We start from the raw sequence: 22609 nt of genomic DNA on the forward strand, positions 1-22609 counted from the left end.
TGAATTTGTAAACCTTTCAAATTTGTTTGTTATTTCATTGTTATTTTTGAATCAATTATTATTGTGGTTCTACTCATTTAATTCTGCTTCAGTTCATATAAATCTTCCCAGGTTTTCTGAAGCCATCCCTTCCATTATTTCTTATGACCCAATAGTATTCCATTACACTCTTATACCACATTTGTTTAGTCTGTCTCAACAGATGGGCATACCCATATCTTTAATGTCCTTGTTAAAAGAAAAAGAGTTGTGCTCTCTCTCTCTCTCTCTCTCTCTCTCTCTCTCTCTCTCTCTCTCTCTCTGTCTCTCTCTCTCTCTGTCTCTCTCTCTCTCTTTCTCTCCCTGTCTGCACGCATACGTATGCATACATACAGAGATTCCATTTCTTCTTTCTTTAATCTCTTTGCTTCATACTCCTTTAATGTTACAGATGAAGAAACTGAGGCGCAAAAAGTGAAGTGAATCACTTCAAATCACACAGTTAGGAAATGACCATGACCAGGGATCTTTCTGATTCAAAATTAAATATAGTCATTTAATCATAACTACCTGTAAAGCTCCTAATATCCTTCACAAAGTAATACTCCAATGCCTCATCATGAGGTAGAGGTAATCCAGAGTTCTTGAATAGGAATTCCAATGAAGAAGTACTGGCAGCTTCACAATCTACCATATTGGAAAGGCTTTGAATACAACCTGACCACAACACATATCTTGTTAAGTATGAAAAGGCACATAAGCAGGAAAGGGTGCATTTGGTGAAGAATCCTTAAGCCATGGCAACCCATGTAACCAAGAAAAATACAGAAAATGGTCTTTGCTTCCATGTGACTATCTTTGACTTCTGAAATGATATGACAGAAAAAGGATGGAGGGTGCTCAGAATTGCACAATTCTTGGACCTCCTACAAATGTTAACTTGTCATTGAGTCCTCTAAGTGTAAGATTTTTGTTCAGTGACCATGGAGAGGCCACAGCACCTTTTTTAAAATAATAAATGAAACCAGAAGATAAAAGGGAGTTGCAGCTAAACAGAAATAGCTCACAGGATTGACTTGGGAGACACATACAAGAGATGGTCTTGTCATGCAGTCAAAAGCAAGAAGAAAAAGCCATTTCATGAGATTCTTGGTCATTTCCTATTGCAGTGCACATAGTAACCCTTTTCAAAGAGAATCACTATTGAAATAATTGAAGATTATGCTCTAAAATCTATTGCAGAAGATGGGAAGGCAAATAAGTTCTACAAAAAACTCTCCAAAATGTTCAGGTACCATAAACATAGAAAGTATAGGTTAAACAGTAAATAAGAGTGACGATCTAAAAAGATTTTGGCAGGCGAGTACACTGGGCCCATGAACGAATGAAAAAAGTATTTATTAATCCCTTATCATATGTCAAGCAGTACAATAAGCTTGGGGAATGGAAAAAGAAAATTGAGATGGTCTCTGCCCTCACGAAGCTTACATTCTTTTTTTTTAAAAAGACTTGCATGTTTTTAATTAACAAATGTTTATTGAATTCAAAAATTTCTCTAGTTCATTAAGTGTTCATTTACCCCCCTGTGGGGTTATATACTCAGTTTTGCTAGCTAAGATATTCTTGGTTGTAACCCTAGCTCCTTTGGCTTCCAGAGTATCTTATTCTAAACCCTCTAAGTCTTTATAGTGGTAGCTGCTAAATCTTGTGTTTATGTATTTTGATTTTTTTCTTTCTGGATGCTTACAGCATTTTCTCCTTGACCTAGGAAATCTACATTTTGAATATAACATACCTGGGAGTGTTCATTTTGTAACTCTTTAGGATAAGTGAATTTTTTGTTTTCAATTTCTACTTTGCCTTCTCCTCCAAGATATCTGGTTAGCTGTCCTTTCTAATTTCTTAAAATCTTATGTTAAGGCACTTTTCCCTCCATGCATGGCTTTCAGGCAGGCCAATAATTCTTTTTTTTTTAACCTTAGAAGGAAACACTTTTAATAGTTTCTAAAATTAAAAAAAAAAAACCAAAAACAACTTTCAGACACTAACAGTTCACAATAATTTCAACAAAAACAATTCTGGAAGGTTTTGGTCTCAGTAGGGTTTCCAGAGTTGATTTTCTGTGGCGGGCTTAGGGGTGTGTGTAACTCTATAAAAGAACAAAGTGCAGGAAGGCTAACACCTTCCCTTTGTGGCATAGGCCACAAATGTGAGAATCCTGTAGCTGAGTCAAGGGAGCATCAAATCACCTACAAGACAATGCTTCTTTCTCCACAGCTTCTCTTCCCACGATCCCCTCACCTTCACACATGCCATCACTCAGGCTCCACAATGGATGCCTGTTGCCTTTGGCAGCCAAGAAAGAACCAGAAGGGATCACTCTTGGGTCTCCATGCTCTCTTCTTCTTCTCCTTGAGGTGGCTCCTCTGCATTCTCCTCTTCTTCCTCACCTTCCTTCTTTTCTGGAGGCTTTTCATAAGCCTTTTCAGAAGGTGTCACTATCACCCCATCCCAGGTAGACATTTCTGAGGCAAGATAACTGGCATCACCCTCCTGGCCAAGGATCTTCCTGTATCCTCCATGTGACAGGATCCGAACCAATGTCTGAGCCGTATAGCATACCATGTTCTGTTGTTCCAGGGTCATGACTGTGTGTACCTGGAAGTTACCACTTTCACAGGGATCGGTAATTCCTACTGAACCAGGAAGAAACAACCCAGCAGCTAAAATCTGAAGGCATCGCCTGTAAGCCACATTGAGGGCTAGGGGCTGCCTAGTAGGGTTGTTCATCACAGCATAGTGGCCCAAAAGGTCAAGGATCCAAGGTGTGAGAGGTTCAAAGCCAGGGAACCGAATCCTCAAGTCCTTCAGTAGATGGATGAGAACTTTCACTGTAGACTGAGAAGCATTCTCTTCGAACCAACGAGCATGCCAAATGGCTGCCAAAGCACTCTGCAGAACCTTGATGTCCAAGTGTAGTTCCGGGTCCAGCTTCCGAAAATTAGGTGGCACTGTTGTAATGAGAATCTTCACTGTGGCATCAGCAGAGCTGATCTCAAAGCCAGTTTCATTGGTCAGCATAGTCAAAACTTCTGCAGGATCCTGTGCTCGGAGACTTTCCACCACTTTGTTCCCCAAGGCTGCAACAGCTTCCAATGTTGGTAGGATCTTCAGAATCACTACCAGATCAGCTACATTATGACCTGTGGTCATTGTCCCTTTCTTGTAAGATCCCACTTGCCGGACTTCTTCAATTTGCACCTCAAAGGTTCCTGGAGCCACAATCAGGTTGTCAATCACATTGTTGATTTTTGTTACCAGAGAAAGGATGGATGCCTGTTCAGCAGAGTTGGGAGCAAGGTCCTGATTCCTCTTTAGCAATGCCTCACTGAAAGTGGTTTCATCAGGTGCAGGTTTGACTCGAGGGAAGGCCATTTCACACACATGGAAATCAAATGGGATATGTGGCACGAATGGCCTGAACCCTCCTCCTGGTCCTCCCCTGGAGCCAAAGCGCCCTCCACGACCACGGCCTCTATCGCCCCTCATGGTTCCCACAGTCTTGAACAATGGAGGCCCCGCCAACCGCCCCTTCCCCTGAGGAGCCAACAACCAGAGAGGCTGCTTGCCGGCACGTTACCCAGGCCAATAATTCTTAAATCATCTCTCTTTGATCTATATTGTTCAGGTAAGTAATATTTCCTATGAGATCATTGACATTTTATTCTTTTTAATAGTCTTTTGGCATTGCTTTATTGTTTCTTAATGTCTTATGGAATCATTAGCTTCCACTTGATCAATTCATTTTTTAGGAGTTATTTTATTCAGCGATGTTTTGTACTTCTTTTAGCACTTGGCCAACTCTTATTTTTTTAAGAAAATATTTTCTTCAATATTTTTGTGCCTCTTTTGCCAAGTTGTTAATTCTCTTTTCATCATTTTCTTGCATAACTCTCATTTCTTTTCCCAATTTTCCTCTACCATTCATTTAATTTTTAAAATAATAGTTTTTGCTTAAAATACTCTCTTTCTTAAGGTTTTTATGAATTCTTGTTGATCTTGTGTCCAATCTCTATTTTTTTTAATTTGAGACTTTGTTTGTAGATGTTTTCAAGTCATTTTATTTTTCTGAGTTTTTGTCTTGTGTTTCCTGTCACCATAATAACTTTTTATAGTCAGAAGGTTTTTTTTTATCATTTCTTCAGCCTATTTCTTGATTTTGGACTTTATGTTAGAGCTGGTCTCTCCTTACCTTGGGCAGAGGAGAAAGACTGACCTGAACTTTTGTCTTTTATGTCCTGCTATTGCTTTCATGGCACCTTCTAGGAGCACAGAAGATTTTGATGTCTCCAGTATGGTGTGATCAATAAAGAAGTCTGTTTAGTGCCTTCCTTGTGTTCTTGTCCTTACTCATAGTGCCTCTGCTCCCTTCCAACTGCTCCTTTCCACTCTTGCATAATGGATGACAAAACTGCTAGATGACACTGGATCCTGTGCCTAGTGCTAGTACAGAGCCCTCCTCATGTCCCTTTCTGCCCAGATGTTCAGTTGCCCTTACTGTCAGCCACAGCAGATGGCCCCACCACTGTCTGGTGTTGCTTCTACTATTCTGCACTCCTGCTCATCCCAAACTCTACTATGTATGGACCTCTCATTCTATTTTTTAAGCTACTCTGGATGGGAAAAATGGCTCATAACTTTTTCCTGGATTTCCCACCCAGAATTTTGCATATTTTCTGTGGTCATTGCAGAAGAGATTTTGAGGGAACTTTGGCAGTTGTAACCTCCCACTTCACCATGTTCACTCTGCTCTTCAAATTGAATAATTTTTCCAAATCATGACTGAGTTGTAAGAAGTTTAAATGTTTTATTATGTGCTTAATCATCAAAAACCCGAGCATTTCCATATACACAGAAGGACACAAAAAAGAGGTCATGAGTCTTCATTTTATATTGTTCTCTTAAAAAAATAAGTTTATGATAAATTTCACCCATGACTTTTAAATTTATCATTTTTGTCTATGCTTCTTTCTGAAATTCCTTCAGTATTGTTTCATATGCTTTAAAAAAAGATTCAATGGTCATCTTTTTCTTTCTTTTCTGTTTTCATCTCCTCTCTCCTCCATTTACCCCTACCTTCTCTTCTCTTCTCCTTGATTAGAATGTTTGCTTTCCAAGGAATTACAGCTACCTTGTTATAATCTTTCTTGACTGTCCCTACCCCACTTTACCAATTGGATCTGATGGTTTTCTATCCCAAACTCTGTGTCTATATGTGTTCAACCCTCTTTTGTTCCCTTCTCATAAAAGTATCATCAAAATAGACAAATATGGAGGAAGGAGTGGGAGTGCAACACACTCCCACTCCTTCCTCCATATTTGTCTTTTTTTCTAATCTCACAAACCTTACTTATATGGAATAGCAAATTCCAATCCAGTCTTCCTGTTATATACACTAATATATTCCTTTTATCTTCCTTTCTTTTTCTCCTCTCAAAGCCCTTAGAATAAAACCAATAGCCTACTCCAAATCTCTATTTTTCTTATTGAACTCCCTTCGTACTCCTTGGAGCTATTAAATTCCTTAAGAGACACTTGTTTCTTCTCTATCATTAGAATATTAGCACTGCATCATCATATAGCTCTTCCCAATTGCCCAAATGAATTTATATTTTTAAGTTTTTCTTGAAACTGGTGCTTGCATTTCAAAATTTTTACTCACCTCTGGACCTTTCATCAGAAATGCCTGAAAGTCTTTTGTTCCATTAAAGCTACCTTTTTTCTTCCTGTAGAATTCTCAGGATATGCTATTCTTATTGTAAGTGCTTATCTTTTGCCTTTTGGAATATTGTAGTCCATTCTCTACTTTGGTTTTTAGTAGACACTTCCAGGTCTTTTGTGATCCTGACTGTAGTCCTTTGGTACTTGAATTTCTTCTTTCTGGATGCTTGCTTGCAATACTTTTTCCAGTATAACGTGGTAGAGTTTGGTGATGGCACTCTTGGTACTTTTATTTTTGGTGTTACTTATAGAATGAGATCACTTTCTATCTTTATTTTGACCTTTGAATATAATACAAGTGGGCAATGTATATTCATGATTTCTTGAAATGTAGTACAGACTTTTTTCTTTTATCATGTGTTTCAGGAAGTCCAGTGATTTTCTCTTTGACTTGTTTTCCAGGTCTGTCATTTTCATGTCAGATATCATATATTTTCTTTTAAAATAAAAAAATTCTAATACTTGCTATTTAATGGAATAACTGATTTCTGTTTGGTCTATTCTAATTTCAATGAAGTCTGTTACTTGAGATAAGCTTGCCATTTTCAGTTTATTTCCTTCAATTTATTTTCTTCCCAATTCTTTCCTCCAGAGTTTTTATTTTATTTTATTTTTAATTTTTGATTCATTTCTTCTCGAATGTAATTCTTGTGGAAAATACATTTTTTACTCCTCTTTAAGTCTCTGCTTGCAGTTGTCTTAGCATTCCTCAGCACTAGGCTGGATTTGGGCATATCTTCAGATTTATGACAATCTTCCTATCATATGACAATCTTCCTATCAGTGGGAGTATTCTTCAGTTTACTTATCTCTCTAGCCTTAGTTCTTGAATTGGGACTTTGTGGCAAGTTTTGGCTCTGCTCAGTTTTACTCCGGATTACCTGGATTTCTGAGTTAACCTCCACCTGGCTTTTAGAATTCAGAGCTATAGGTCTTCAGGACACCCTCTAGCATCTCAGAACTCAGGTCTCATTTTCTGGACCAGGCAGACAGGCAGCTGGTGAGAAAATATTCTAATGAGGTGAAATGTAATAAAGATAAATAGAAAGTCTTCCATGGATTCAAAGAAATCACCTTCACAAGTAGAAGATGAGGTCAGCTTCATAGCAATGTGTTTCGAAAATTTTCTTTGGGTTTTAGCAGATTTCAAGATTACTATGCAGCAATACAGTATATTATGACAACCAAAAGAGCTGATTTTTTTTATTAGAAAAAAAGGGGGGGCACGGTACGGAGGAAAAAATAGATGATAGTTCTGATATACCCTGCCCTGGTCAGACTATATCAGGAATATTGTGTTCAGTCAAGGATCACAGATTTTGGGAAGAAGGTTGATAAGCCAGAGAAGAGCCACAGGAGGTTAATTTAAACTTGATATTAGGTGAAACTGTCCAATAATCAGTGCTCTCCAGAGTAGAATGGACTACACTAGGAAGTAGTGGTTTCCCATCAGGTGAGTGCCTGCATGTCAGGTATGTCATAGAGGAGATCCTATTCAGTGGTGTATTGAAATACTTGGCCTGAGGTGCCTTCCACCTTTGAAGTTCTCTGATTCTGTGACCTAGCATAGAGGCTTTCCCATACTCCCATACTAAGGGTGATAACTTGAGAGAATTCTTGATACCCTCTTACCTTAGAGGCTATCTAGTCTGATCCCTTCATTTTATAGATGAGCAAACTGAAGCTTAAAGCAGTTAGATGTTGTCCCCAAACATGTACAGGTAATGTTAGAGGTAGACCTTGAATGTCATACCTTTCGGGAATCAAATTACTATAGAGGGAGAGACCCCAGACAACTTACAGCAATTGATTCAGAGTAAAAAGCAGAACCAGGAGAGTGACTCATAGAATAACAACAACATTGCAAAACTGAAAGACTCTGAAGCATGATCCATGCTGTGGTGCCAGCCATGATGCCAGAGGAACATTGAAGAAGCATGCTACCCACTTCCTGATAGACAGGTGATGAATGTAAGATGCAATGTAAAAGATACATTTTTTGGACATGGACAATATGGACATTTGTTTTTCTTGAATGTGCATATTTCTTACACAGGTTTTAAAAAAATATATGTGGAGGGGTAAGGGATAGAGTTTTTAAAAGAAAGAAGAGAAACTAAAAGAAAGAAAAAAGTGTCATTGAAGCATTTTTTAATTGAATAGAAGATAACAGAAGGAAGACCAGAAAGTATCAGAGACGAGTAGAATACTTTGAAAACCACATATTGATCTTATTATATACTTTAAAAAGAAGGCAGTTCTATACAACAGAAGTTCACAGTTTTGTGTACCATGCTCTTTTTTGTTTAAAGAAACTCAAAGTCTCCTTTATTTAAAATTTTTTTAACTAATATGTTCAACAAATAGAAAATTGAGTCAGAAAGCTAACTGTATTAACTGACACATATTAATGTTCCAAACATGTTAGAATTCATTATTAATAGAATTGTTCATATGTATATTTACAGACAATCTCTTTTTATACTTATGTTTTAGGGTTTTTACCTACTTTTAGGAAGTGGGAAATAAGTACAGGTTCAAGTTTAAGCTATTCAACAATACAGAACCATACTAAAATTAAAGGGTTAATCATTAGGAAAAAATAACTCTTTCAAAAGTATAAAGCAGAAGAAAAGGGGAACTTTAGGGAGTAGGTGAATAAACCTGTTAAAATTATGAAGAACAAAATTTTCAATATTACAAAATAAAACTGAAGAATCTGTACAAATTAAATCAAAAGACAATGTTTTAGTTTTTTTCTGGAGAATAATAAAGTCAGTGATGTGAAAGAATTAAGCTTCTAGATCTAAAAAGGAAAAAAAAAGCTGCTAAAGAAGCTTTGTTCTTGAAATAATTTTTGTCATAGAAGCACTCTGGTTGGCTGAGCTTTTTTTTCCATAAAATGCTTTAGCTATAATTTTCTTCTACACACTAATACCTTTTAAAATCCTCTATAACTTAAGTAGTAGGCATCTAGGTAGTACGGTGCACAGAGTACGAGGCCTGGAATCAAAAGAATCATCTTAGTGAGTTTGAATCTGGCCTGAGACACTTAGAAGTTGTGTGACCCTGGGCAAGTCACTTAACCCATTTGTCTCAGTTTCTCATCTGTAGAAAGAGCTGGAGAAGGATATGGCAAACCACTCCAGTATTTCTGCCAAGAAAACCCCAAAAGGAGTCACAAAGAGGTGGACACAACTAAACATCAACAACTATAATTCTAAGTCTTAATTAGTTCACATATGTAAAATTAGTTGTTAAGAATGATTTCAAACTCTAAATACTAAAGCTCTTTTTATGATCATGACTCATCTTTGACACCCAATTTATTAAACTAAAATTGTATTAAATAAAAGGGTGCTACATTTATATAGTAATGTATAAGTTAGGATTTATTTTTTCTCAAGGAAAATAATATTTTATTAAGATAAACTTCTAATCAGTAAATTTTTCTTTAAATATATCACTTATTTCAAATAAATTTTATTGTAGTTCATAATATGTACATAATAAACCACACATACAGAAACACAAACACAATTTAAGTTATAGGAAATAAGTTTAATTTTTTGGGCAGATATTGTTAAAGACAATTAAATTGCATTCACCAGCAGCTTAAACTCATGTTTAATTTGATATAAATGTGAAATGTTTTCTTGCTTCCTTGTGTTTTGCTAATCACCATCCCTCAATTGCCTTGTAAAGCTCATATCATTTTACCTAATTTTACTGTTTTCTCTAATGCTCTGGTTCTAAGCAAAGTTTTTCATAGGCCTCTTCTATTTCTGGGTCTGTCTCACACATGATGTCATCCAAGTATGGATCTTCAGCTCCCGATAAGTCTGTTCCATTTTCTTCATAATCTGAGAAGAAATTCTCTCTGTCACATAACTCCTAAAACTTTTCTTGATAATTTGCTTCAGCAGCAGCAAAAGGAATGCCATCAGATGTATAAAATGGTGGTTTATACATAAAATAATTAGGATGATTTTCAGGTGTTGATTCTCTATATGTTAAGGTGGCATGAATGCTACCCCAGTTACTTGATTGGAGTTCTACTAGCTTCAAAAGCATTTGTTTGATATGTCTGAGGTAATTTGCATGTAGGACAATATTTTCAATTCTCTGAACAATTTCTTCCATATGTATCTTTCCTTTTTCCTTCCATGCATCTTCCAAAACTGGTCCTGTCAGCTTCACTAGTTTTCCTGCACAGATTAAATTGCTGTCCACAGGATTAGAAAAACAGACATTCAGCAATTCTCGAAGAGCAACCTGAAGAATATCTGCTGTTGCAACCTGTCCCTTTGTTCCCTTAATCTCCAGGTTAAGGTAAAGTTCACCCAAGAAGAGGACAAAGAAATGAAATCATTTTCTGGTAGCTTCACCCCCTTTGGCAGCCTGATCTTTTCTGCCATACTCAGTTCCACATCGTTTAAGTAGTAACTGACGGAAACTTCCTTTTTGTGGACTAATGCTTAGATGATGAGACAAATAATTACACAGCCAAGCTCCTATATAAGAGAAGCATGGCACAGTTGTGGCCTGTTGGAAGATGAGTTCCAGGAGGTTTGGTAAAGCATCAGCAGTAGTGACCCAGCTATTAAGAGTCTCTGCAAATTGAGAAATTTCAGTATCAAAACTTCCTGGTTGTTCTGTAAGGTGATTAAAAAACTCCTGTACATTTTCTAAGAGTAGGATAACCATCACATCTATCTTCATAGGAAAAATCTGTATAACTACAAGCACAATCTGATGGAGAATATTCTGGAGCATTCATAGATAAATTTGACATTAGCCTAGGTGCCACACATACCTGGGGTTTAGCAATTGTTGAAGTACATAGGGAGATTTTATCCTGTGAACTAGATAGAGCTCTCCTAGGCTTTGGATATTCTGCAGGAGGCCTGCCTGGCCTCCAAAACAGGCTTACTATAGAACAAAAAGCACAAACATGGGTACGGCTTTAAACACTGATCAAATTTGCCAGAAAACATTTTACGCTGCTAGGTGGCACTGTGGATAAAAAAGAGGACTGGAAGAAGGGAAGAGCAGAGCTAGAATCCTGCATCAGACACTGCCTAGCTGTATAACCCTGGACAAGTCACTTAAGCTCTCTGGGTCTCAGTTTCCTTGTCTGTAAAATGGGATAATAATAGCATCAACCTCACAGGGTGGTTGTGAGGATTAACTGAATTAACATAGTTAAAGTGTTTTGCAAACCTTAAAGTCTTATATAAGCACCACCTATCATTATTATTATCATCATAGTCTTTTATTGCACTTGCAGAGAAAGCTTCCTCAAAAGCTAAGAGGTCAAGAGATAGAAACAGGCAGTTTTCAAAAGAAAAAATGATAGTTGTCAACAACCATAGTAAAGAACACTCAAATATGAAATAATACACTTACAATAATCAAAGTGTCAAGTCAACGGTTTCTTTTCATCCTTCAGAATTGATAAAGATCACAAAAGATGGGAATAATCAATGTTGGAAGGTGGGAATAATTAGCGCTGGAAGGGCTAGAGAAAGACAGGCACACTGATGCATTGTTGGTGGATTATCATTTGGTAGAGGCATTCTGGAAAGTAGCTTGGAATTATATTTTAAAAAAGAAACCTGACTCAGATTTCCATATCCTTTGACCCAATGATTCCACAGCTAGACATATTATCCCAAAGGAGTCAGGGACAAAAAGAGAGGTGGCATATACACAAAAATATTTCTTGCAACAAAGTAGATGACCATTGATTGGAGGATGGCTAAATGAGAGGTGGCACACAAATGCAACAGAATATTACTGTGCTAGAAGAAACTATTAACATGAAAAATACAGAGAAGCACGGAAAGACATAAACTGATACAAAGTGAAGTAAGTAGAGTCAGGGAAACAATACACACAATGACTATAACAATGTAAATGGAAAAGACAACAAAGACATCAAAATAATCAAAATTGTGTGCTGTGAAATGATAATGACCAACCTTGGCTTGAAGGAATAGATATAAGATGTCTTTGCAGACATAGGGGGCCATGGGTTTGGAGCAATGCATATGATGTCAGACTTTTTCAACATTATTTTTGCCAAACTTTTTCCACTTTAAAACATTTGTCGTTATAGAGAGGGTTCTCTCAGAGAAGGTGAAGGGAAGGCTATACGCGAACATGTAGGCGACATAAAAAGAAAAGATATGATAAAAACTTATTTTTGAAAAAGAAGAAACAAACAGTTCCTGCCCTCAGGGAGGTTATATTCCACAAGAGAGAAGCAAGGCAAATGCAGAACTGTGGAGATCTAGCTATGTAAGGTACTCTGATCTAAGAGGGACTATGTTCAGGAGGTTGGGTCCTTGTTCCCAGTTCTAGTATGTTCTAAATGGTCTACATGACCATGAGAGATTTGTGATACATCACATTATAATTATGTTAACCATCATATTAGTGTAAATTACTCAAACAAAATACCTTTTTTGAGGACAAACGTCTTGTCTGTTGAGTTTACAATAACATCAGACTCTTCCTCAGTGATGTCCCCCAAAGCAACCTGCAAGGTAACGGATCCAATCTTCCTTTCATATACTCTCAATTCAGGGCCAGAAATAGTGTCAAATAAATCTAAAGAGAAAAAAAAGAACTCAAGGACCAAATATGATTTTGTGATTATAACATCAGGTTCTGTTGTATGCCTTTCGCTTACTCTTCCCTCTTCCCTTTTTGTAATCTCTCTTCTTCACTTTTCCAAATCCTCAATGTGTAAAAGCTTTTCTATTTGCTGAAAGATATTTTAAAATAGCACATGTTCCATACATAGCATTAATTACACAACCAGATTGGATGATCTAGAACCATCTAATTGGCTGAGTCTAGGTTAACCTATATGGATGTGATTTTGCCCACCTGAGAAAAATATTGGTCTCATCCCATATCATTCAATAAAATGGCCTCACACCAGATAACTTGATCTGAGTCATGACTGATAAAAATGACTAGTACTTAGCATAGAGCCTGGCACACAATAATCACTTAATTTAAAAATGCTTTATCTTTCTATCCATCATCTGCATATCTAGTATTTTATAGAATTAGAAATATTATATATGGTTTTATATCTTCTCTATTACTTTTCTACTTTTAATATAAACCATTATATATATATCTTCATTTTGACTACCACTAAATTATTAGTAAATAATGGTAAACAATTTTAAAGAAAATAACTTTACTAGACCTTGTGCATCACTGGTGTTGGGATCTGTGCTACTGGTAGCATTTTCATCATTATATTTAGTGAATTCTCTTTCAAATGCCTGGGAAAAAGAAAGACACCTACTGAATGTAACAATTCTTGTGTAAATATTAATCAGATTTTTTAGAGAAGCATATGCAAGAAGAAAATAAAGACATATTTCTGTGGCTGGTGAATACAATGACATATTTCCAGCAGAAATTCCATTCCTAAAATATCATATTAAAAAATTCTAAAGGATGCTAGAAGTTAAGGAGCAGTACCAGGATCTTATTCCAAAGTGTGCTGCATTAGAAATCAGATCTGACCTAGATTTGTGTCTTTTGGCTTACTTTCTGTGTGGTCTTTGACAAGTCCCTTTATATCTCCTGGCCTCAAATTCCTAACTTATAAAATTGGGAGTTCAACGAGATGACCTCCAATGTCCCTTCTAGCCCTAAATCTACCATCATATAATTGAAAGGAATATTTGGAACATTATTTTTCACGTAGTCGTTGATGGTTCGAATTTGTTCTTTCAGAAATGCTTGTTGAAATTCTTTGACTATTTAACAATAATTATGTATTTGGCTACCTTACTTATATGGTTTGGATATGAGACCTTCATCAGAGACAGTTGTTGCAAAGTTTATTTTTAAATTTTAACTAGTGTTGGCTTTGATTGCACAAAACCTTTTTTAATTTTATGTAATCAAATATGTCCTTTCTCCTTTGGTTTTAAGCTTTTCCAATAACTATACTTGTGAAAAGTATTTTATTCATTGTTCCTCTAATTTATTTATGATGTATCTTTTATATCTTTCATGTATCAATTTACAACTTTTCTTGGTGTATGGTATGAGATGTAGGTGTTAACCTGATTTCTACCTGATTGCTTTCTAATAGTGTCAGCAGTTTTTGTCAAGTAGTAAAACCTAATCCTAGTAGTTAAGGCCTTTTGGTTTGTTAAACACATGGCTACTATATTTGCCTGTTTCTATGTATTGCATAACTCATCTGTTCTGCTGGTTAACCTCTATCTCTCTCTCTTTTTTTTTATTTTTGGTGGTTGTTGTTTCAGTCGTGTGCAATTCTTTGTGACCCGATTTAGGATTTTCTTAGGAAAGATACTAGAGGGGTTTGTCATTTCCTTCTCCAGCTTATTTTACCGATGAGAAACTAACACTCAATGGGGCTAAGTGAGTTTATTGTGGTACAATATATTTGATTATTTTTTAGATGGAATTTGGTGCTTCTCTGTAACTGACTATGACCCATGTGCTTTAGCAGATTTAGTGGTTCCACTCTTCTACTTACTTAAACTCAGTATTAGTGGCTTTCTAAAAGTGGGGAATAAGCTTTAAGATATTTTAAAATATTCTTTTAAATGTATTTTATAATGTTGAAACAATTTATTATGTGATGAATACGTGGTTCTATTCCATTGCAAGTTTTGTGCTATTTTTTAAAAGAAATATAATTCAATTTATTTGGTAATTGTTAAATACTGTAACTCATGAATGTATAGTATATATGCATGAACATAGTGCAAACTGGGGTGAAACAAAAGTTAGCATACAATTAAAAAACAAGATCTTGGATTTCTAAATACCAAGCAAAAAAAGAATTAAGGAGAATTCCTTTACACTGAGACATGGCTGGGATCAGCTTAGAGTACCTGCATGAAATAAATATACTCAAGCCTGTGGTTACCTAAGATCAACAAATTTACAATGAAAGTAAGACATAAATCATTCTGTACCTATTCACTGGTCAGCTTATACCTTAAAGTGCTGAGTTCACTTCTGGGGGCCATATTTGAAGAGTTGGACAAACTGATGAATATTCTTAGGAAAGTTATCAGAAGGGAAGTGAAGGAAACAGAGTCTACCATCCTGAGTGAATGAAACAGGAGTAGAGACTAGCTGGAGAAATACAGAAGAGGTGTGGGCAGGACATGGTCCCTCATATACTAGGTGAGGCTTCCTGCCAAGATGACTCATTGAAATAGAGTTAGACTACCTAGTTCCCACATTACTGTACTTCAGCAGAACCCTGAAGTTCTCTAGAGACTGAATAATGATTAAAAAAAGGATCCAATAAAAGCTATATTAAATGACTCCTTCCTCACCAGAGCTACATATTAGGTCACCCAATATCCAAAGGCAATAAGAAAAGTGACCTCCAGCAAAGCCTCTGTGATCAGTGTTGTCCCGAGGCATGCACAGCCTGCAATGTTTTGAGACCAGAGACATCAAGAGTAAGCGGGTCCCCAAGAAAGCCCTGGAATGGCCTGATCTGAGGTGCCAGAAATGGCCCTAAATATCCAATGCTGTGAATCTCAAATACTGGGGGAGAGGGTCAGCCTCCAGGAAGTGGAGGACAGTATAAAAACCCAGGTGACCTAGAGGAAGTCAAAGCAGAATAGGCCATATCATCCAAGAGCCCAACCATGGGGTAAAGCTGGCATTAAGCTCTAATTGAGGAATTAGAGCTGGTAAGATGAGTAAATCAAATATAAAATATGACCAGGATAAAAATTATTGCAAATATAAATATTTCTTCCCAAAAGAAGGAAAGACCATCAGAGATTCAAATGAAAAAATTAATTTTCCACAGTGACTAACGATATAAATACCTAACAGAAATGAAGCAATAAATAATAAAAAAATGTTTTTAAAGCTCTGAAAGAAAGAATTGGAAGAGAAAGTATTAAGTCTTCTCAAAATAACAGTTGGTGGCACAAGCGGATAGAGGGCTGGACCTGGAATTAGGAAGGCCTGAGTTCAGATCTGATGTCAGACACTTTCTAGCTGGGGGAGTCAGTTTACTTCTGTTTGCCTCAGTTTTCTCATGTGTTAAATGGGGTAATAATAGTCCCTACCTCCTAGGTTTGTTGTGAGGATTAAATGAGATAATTATTGTAAAGTTTTTTAGCACAGGGCCTGGCATATGGTAAGTGCTAAATAAATGTTAGCAATTATTATTATGAAACCTAGAATCGATGAAAGAGAAGGCAATATTGACACGGGACAGCTGGGTTAGAACAAAACCAAAATATTGAAAAAATAGAAAAGTTATGATGCCCAATATAAAAAAATAGAACTAGAAACCAGGTGAAGGAGAAATAATTAAAGATGTTTGGAATCCACAAATAATAATAAAAATGAAATGTCTGGACATCATTTTTCAAGAAAATTCATTTGTATGAAAACTGTTCAAATCTGTAGAACCAGAAGTCTAAATAAAGACATAAAAAATCCAACCATAATTTCCTTGTAGAAAATGGTAAAGGAAAAGTCTCAGGAATATTAAAGTCAAAAATTCAAGGAGGTTAAGTGACTTGCCAGGTAGCAAGTGTTAGGCTGGATTTGAACTTAGCTCTTACTGACTATGCTGCACTTCTTTCTTTACTCAGCCATCTTGATTGTCATGGGAATTTGTTTTGCTTGTTTATGAATATTTTTACAAGGGGCTTGTTTTCTTCTTTAATGGGGAAGAGAAGGGAGAGAAAAATAAATGCTTGTTAGTTGAAAAATAGAAATACAATTTTAAAAATTGAATTGAACTGAATTCAACTGAATGCCCCATAGGCTGTTCTCCATACATGTCTTGGGTTTGAAAACTATAATATTCATTGTTTTTTTTCCTTCTCCTAAACATACTTATCCCACCTGGAGCTCCTTCAGTTCAACAAGCATATTAGGCATTTATTTTGTGTAAGGTATCTAGTTACTTGGCATATGAAGAGGAAAATGTTCCTACCATCAAACTACTGGGAGGATAAAAGAGGAATAAGTAAATACAAAATGGATACTAAACAATACAAGGTGATTTTAAGAGGTAAGGACAACTAACACCTGGGGGGAGGAGGGTGGGAATCAGGAAAAGTCTTATCTATGAGGTGGCACCTGAGCTATGCCTTGAAAGAAGACAGGGATTCTAGGAGGCTGAGAAGGACCAAGGAATGTGCTGGTCATAGTGTTCTATTCCCTCTACGACATTGTTCTAGCTTCTTAACCCCTTAAGCACTTGCTTTTTTCAACATGGCCAAGAATTCACACTTCTCTCTCTCCTATATTTCTCCTGGTTCAAGGGAGTGAACCCAACCCCAAATGCCTGAAAAAATACCCAGCTTCCTTTTGTTGGGATTTCTTCTGGATTGCCCTCACCTGCAACCTTTGCTGTAGGCAATCTGACAGTGAGCTTCAACTTTTCTTCTCCTGGCAATTCTAACTCATGGTTCTCTCTCTCCAGGACTCGTTGCCTCACTGAAAAATACGGGTGAAACCAAGATTATGATGTGGTAATCTTTAAAAAGGAAAACTGTTGTACTGGTTTTGGGGCCTATTTTTATTGATATCTTTTGCTTCGCTATCAGCTGTATTTCTAAATGTCATTCCCCCTCCTTTATCCAGTGAAACACATTTTATAAGAATGAATGAAAAATTAAAAGGGGGAGAAAGCAGGTTGACAAAATCAACAAACTGGGTCTCATGATATGTATAATATTTTATACCCATTGTCCTCTGTAAAGAAAGGAAGGGAGTGTGTTTTCTCAATTCTTCTCAAAATTAAACTTGGTCATTATTAAAAAGGCAACAACATTCTAAAATGCCCATACTTTTAAAGTTAGTTAGGCATACATTCCAATAGTAATAATGATTGTAACTAACATATACGTAGCACTTATCGTATGCCAGACACTATGCTAAGCACTTTACAATTATTGTCTCATTTGATCCTTGTAACAACCCCAGGAGTTAGCTGCCATTATCATCCCCATTTTACACATGAGAAAACCAAGGCAAACAGAGGTTGAGTGACTGGCCAAGGTCATGCAGTTAACAAGCATCTGAGTCTGGGTTTAAACTCAGGTCTTCCTGACTCCAGAACAGCACGTCAAGCATGTCCCTGATAAAAAAGAAAGTCTCCATACATACCAAAATATTAGAGTGGTACTTTATGTGGCAGTAAAGAACTGAAAATAAAGTAGATGCCCATTGGGGAATGAGTAAACAAATTGTGATATATGAATTAATGGAATATTACTATGCTATAAGAAATGACAAATGTGAAGAATACAGAGTAGCATAAGAAGACATGAACTGAGGTAAAGTGGAGAATGCAGAGCCAAGAAAAAAATAGATATACAATGACTATGACAATATAAAGTGGAAAGAACAACCACCACAAAACCTGAAATGAATGTAGCAAACAGAAGGAATCAGGTGAGCAGAAGAGATGTGAAAGTTAGGTGTCGAATTTATGATATTCTTCAGAAGAAAGAGCAGCTCTACATAATTGAGTTTCAAAGTTTCTTGTTGGGCCTAAAGAAGTGATATGAGAAGACAACCCTCATCCATTTCTTTAGAAAGGAAGTCAAGTTAAAATAACATCAAGGTTCTACTAGGTACCCCCAAGGTGGGCAAAGTTGACAAAAAGAGAAATGACAAATGTTGGAGGTGATGTGGGAAAACAGGCATACTGACTGACTGTTGATGGTACTGGGAATTTGTTCAGTTATTCTGGGAAGGAATATGACTTTATGTCTGCAAAGTCACTGAAATGTGCACACGCTTGGACCGAGCAATACAATTAAGCCTATACCACAAAGATATCAAAAAAAAGAAGAAAAGGACCCTGATGTACAAAAGGTATTTATAGCAGCTCCTTTTTGTGACAAAGAATGGGAAACTATGGGGATGAACATGAACTGGGGGAAAGCCTGAACAAATTATTTATATTATATATATGTATATATGTAAATACACATATATACACATATATTTAATTGCATAATATTGTGCTATCACAAATGATGAAAGGGAACTAAGTGAGACCTTCAGGGAGCACAGCCAAGATGGGGGAGTAGAGGAAGAAGCTAAGTTCTCCCAACATTTTCCTCCAAACAACTTTAATAACACCTCAAATCAAATTTGAGAGTAGTAGAGCCAATAATAGGTTCTGGTGAGATATTTTCTCAGCACAAGATAACATAGGAGGTAAGAAGAACAGGTCTGTGACACTGAGGTGCGGGATGGCCTAAAATCTACTTTGGAAGCTCTGAAACTGGAGAGACAGTCAGGAAATCAGGATACTTGTAAGAAAGAGACTGTACAGAGGACCTCTGTGCTATCATTAGGTACAAGACAAGGCACTGTTGGCAACTCCATTGCCTATACCCACTTCTGGGTCACTGTTCTTAGAAGGAGAAAAGCACTTGCTGTCTCAAGGGAGCAGGGACAGTGAGGAGCTGTATTGATTCTAGATGCAAGGAAGCAGTGAGTCCATCTGTTCCTAGATGACACCACTTTGGATGCACCAAAACTTCCCAAACCCCCAATATGAGTTCTAAAAACAGCAATGTAAAAAAAGCCTGAAGCTTGCGATAATGCCTTTTCCCCTACATTCTGGGAACAAAGTCCAACTGTAACCTAAAAGTCAAAGTCAAGAAATAGGCTGGAAAAAAGAGCAAACAACAATAATAGAGCCTCATCATAAAAACATATTATGGTGACAGGGAAGATTAAGACAGAAACTCAGAAGAAGACAATGATATGAAAACATCTACAAGCAAAGCCCCAAAGAAAAATGTGAATTGTACACAAGCCAGACAAGAATTCTTGAAAGAGCTGAAACATAAATAAATAAGTGGTAGGAAAAACTGAGAAAAGAAATGAGAGTGGGGGTGGAGCCAAGATGGCGGCGGGTAAGCAGGGACTCGAGTGAGCTCCGTACCGAGTCCCTCCAAAAACCTATAAAAATGACTCTGAATGAATTCTAGAACTGCAGAACCCACAAAACAGCAGAGGGAAGCAGGGCTCCAGCCCAGGGCAGCCTGGATGGTCTCTGGGTGAAGTCTATCCCGCACGGAGATGGGAGCAGAGCGGAGCGGAGGGGAGCAGAGCCCAGCGTGAGTGGCGCAGACCAACCAGACCAGGAGCTGGGCAGAGTGTGCCCTATGGCCCTGAATCAGTGAGCTGCAGCAGTTATCAGACTTCTCAACCCACAAACACCAAAGACAACAGAGAAAGTTAGTGGGAAAACCTGCAGGAGTGGAAGGAGTTTGAAGTTCGACTATTGCCCTGAGAGCAGCGGAGGTGGGGCTGCTACAGAAGTACAGCTGCAGTTCCTTCTGGCCCCAGGCCCACCTGTTGGGAGGAATTAAGTGGCAGATCAGAGCATGAGTGAAGAGCCTGCTGAAGATCTAAGTCCAGTCCAGGTTGGGGGTTCTTGGGGAAGGAGGAGTGCTGGTGTGGCAGAACTGGCATATCCCCACCAAGCATGGAACATAGTTCTCTAAACTCTAAAGGCAGTCATACCCCACTGAAAAACTCAAGGGTCAAGTTAGTTGGCTGGGAATATGGCCAGACAGCGAAAACACACCCAGATTCAGTCGCAGACTTTGGATTCTTTCTTTGGTGACAAAGAAGACCAAAACATACAGCAGAAGAAGTTAACAAAGTGAAAGACCCTACAACAAAAGTCTCCAAGAAAAACATGAACTGGTCCCAGGCCATGGTAGAGCTCAAAAAGGATTTGGAAAAGCAAGTTAGAGAAGTAAAGGAAAAATTGGGAAGAGAAATGAGAAGGATTTGAGAAAACCATGAAAAACAAGTCAATGACTTGCTAAAGGAGACCCCCAAAAATACTGAAAAATACACTGAAGAAAACAACACCTTAAAAAACAGACTAACTCAAATGGCAAAAGAGCTCCAAAAAGCCAATGAGGAGAAATTGAAATGAAAGGCAGAATTAGCCAAATGGAAAAGGAGGTCCAAAAGACCACTGAAGAAAATACTACTTTAAAAATTAGATTGGAGCAAGTGGGAGCTAGTGATTTGATGAGAAATCAAGATATTATAAAAGAGAACCAAAAGAATGAAAAAATGGAAGACAATGTGAAATATCTCACTGGAAAAAGCACTGACCTGGAAAATAGATTCTGGAGAGATAATTTGAAAATTATTGGACTACCTGAAAGCCATGATCAAAAAAAGAGCCTAGATATCACCTTTCAAGAAATTATCAAGGAGAACTGCCCTGATATTCTAGAGCCACAGGGCAAAATAGAACTTGAAAGAATCCATCGATCACCTCCTCAAATAGATCCCAAAAAGAAATCTCCTAGGAACAGTGTTGCCAAATTCCAGAGCTCCCAGATCAAGGAGAAAATATTGCAAGCAGCCAGAAAGAAACAATTTGAGTATTGTGGAAACCCAATCAGAATAACCCAAGATCTGGCAGCTTCTACATCAAGAGATCGAAGGGCTTGGAATACTATATTCCAGAGGTCAATGGAGATAGGATTAAAACCAAGAATCACCTACCCAGCAAAACTGAGTATCATGCTCCAAGGCAAAATATGGATTTTCAATAAAATAGAGGACTTTCAAGGTTTCTCAGTGAAAAGACCAGAGCTGAATAGAATATTTGACTTTCAAACACAAGAATCAAGAGAAGCATGAAAAGGTAATCAAGAAAAAGAACAAGAAAAAGAAATTGCAAGGGTCTTACTAAAGTTGAACTGCTTTGTTTATATTCCTACATGGAAAGATGATGTGTATGATTCATGAGACCTCAGTACTAGGGTAGCTGAAGGGAATATGCATATATATATATATGTATATGTATATATACATATATATATGTGTATATGTGTATATATGAGTGAATGTGTATGTATGTATATATGTATGTGTATATATACATATGTGTGTATATATACATACATATATATGTATGTGTATATATATATATATATATATATATATATATATATATATATATAGGGAGAGAGAGAGAGAGAGAGCGAGAGAGAGAGAGACAGAGAGAGAAGGCACACGGTGAGTTGAAGATGAAGGGAAGATATCTGAAAGAAATAAAATAAAATTAAGAGATGAGAGAGGAATATATTGAGAGAGGGAGATAGCTAGAGATAGAATGGGGTAAATTATCTTGCATAAAAGCAGCAACAAAAAGCAGTTCTGTAGGAAGAGAAGAGAAGGCAGGTGAGGGGGGAATGAGTGAATCTTGCTCTCATTAGATTCGACCTGAGGAGGGAATACCATACATACTCAATTGGGTATCTTACCCCAGAGGAAAGAAGAAGGAAGAAGATAAAAAAGGGGGGGATCATAGAGGGAGGGCAGATGGGGGTGGAGGTAATCAAAAACAAACACTTAGAAAAGGGGACAGGGTCAAGGGAGAAAATTCAATAAAGGGGGATAGGTTAGGAAGGAGCAAAATATAGTTAGTCTTTCACAACGTGAGTATTGTGGAAGGGTTATAAATAATGATACACATGTGGCCTATGTTGAATTGCTTGACTTCTTAGGGAGGGTGGGTGGGAAGGGAAGAAGGGACAGAATTTGGAACTCAAAGTTTTAAAAACAGATGTTCAAAAAAAAAAGTTATTGCATGCAACTAGAAAATAAGATACATAGGCAATGGGGCGTAGAAATTTATCTTGCCCTACAAGAAAGGAAGGGGAAAGGAGATGGGAGGGGAGTGGGGTGACAGAAGGGAGGCCTGACTGGGGAACAGGGTAACCAGAATATATGCCATCTTGGAGTGGGGAGGGAGGGTAGAAATGGGAAGAAAATTTGTAATTCAAACTCT

At 37.2% G+C, this 22609-nt stretch overlaps 2 protein-coding genes and 1 pseudogene across 2 annotated transcripts in view; all 3 read right to left on the minus strand.

Moving 5' to 3' along the window:
- LOC118837117 (protein mono-ADP-ribosyltransferase PARP14-like) overlaps positions 1 to 22609 on the minus strand; it is a 48164-nt gene that overhangs the window by 20635 nt on the left and 4920 nt on the right. Inside the window, exons 2-3 of the mRNA XM_036744097.1 lie at positions 17158 to 17256; positions 12226 to 12375 (exon numbers count right to left, since the gene is read on the minus strand). Of these exons, the coding sequence (XP_036599992.1) occupies positions 12226 to 12375; positions 17158 to 17256 (249 nt within the window). The remainder of the gene's footprint in view (positions 1 to 12225; positions 12376 to 17157; positions 17257 to 22609) is intronic.
- Positions 2255 to 3580, minus strand: LOC118840315 (interleukin enhancer-binding factor 2-like). Its single transcript, XM_036747798.1, has one exon. It carries the CDS (start codon positions 3526 to 3528, stop codon positions 2356 to 2358), a length of 1173 nt encoding a protein of 390 aa, XP_036603693.1. The 5' UTR covers positions 3529 to 3580; the 3' UTR covers positions 2255 to 2355.
- On the minus strand, positions 9487 to 11927 carry LOC118840127 (annotated as a pseudogene).

This window comes from Trichosurus vulpecula, chromosome 2, assembly GCF_011100635.1.
Source record: "Trichosurus vulpecula isolate mTriVul1 chromosome 2, mTriVul1.pri, whole genome shotgun sequence".
NCBI lineage: Eukaryota > Metazoa > Chordata > Mammalia > Diprotodontia > Phalangeridae > Trichosurus > Trichosurus vulpecula.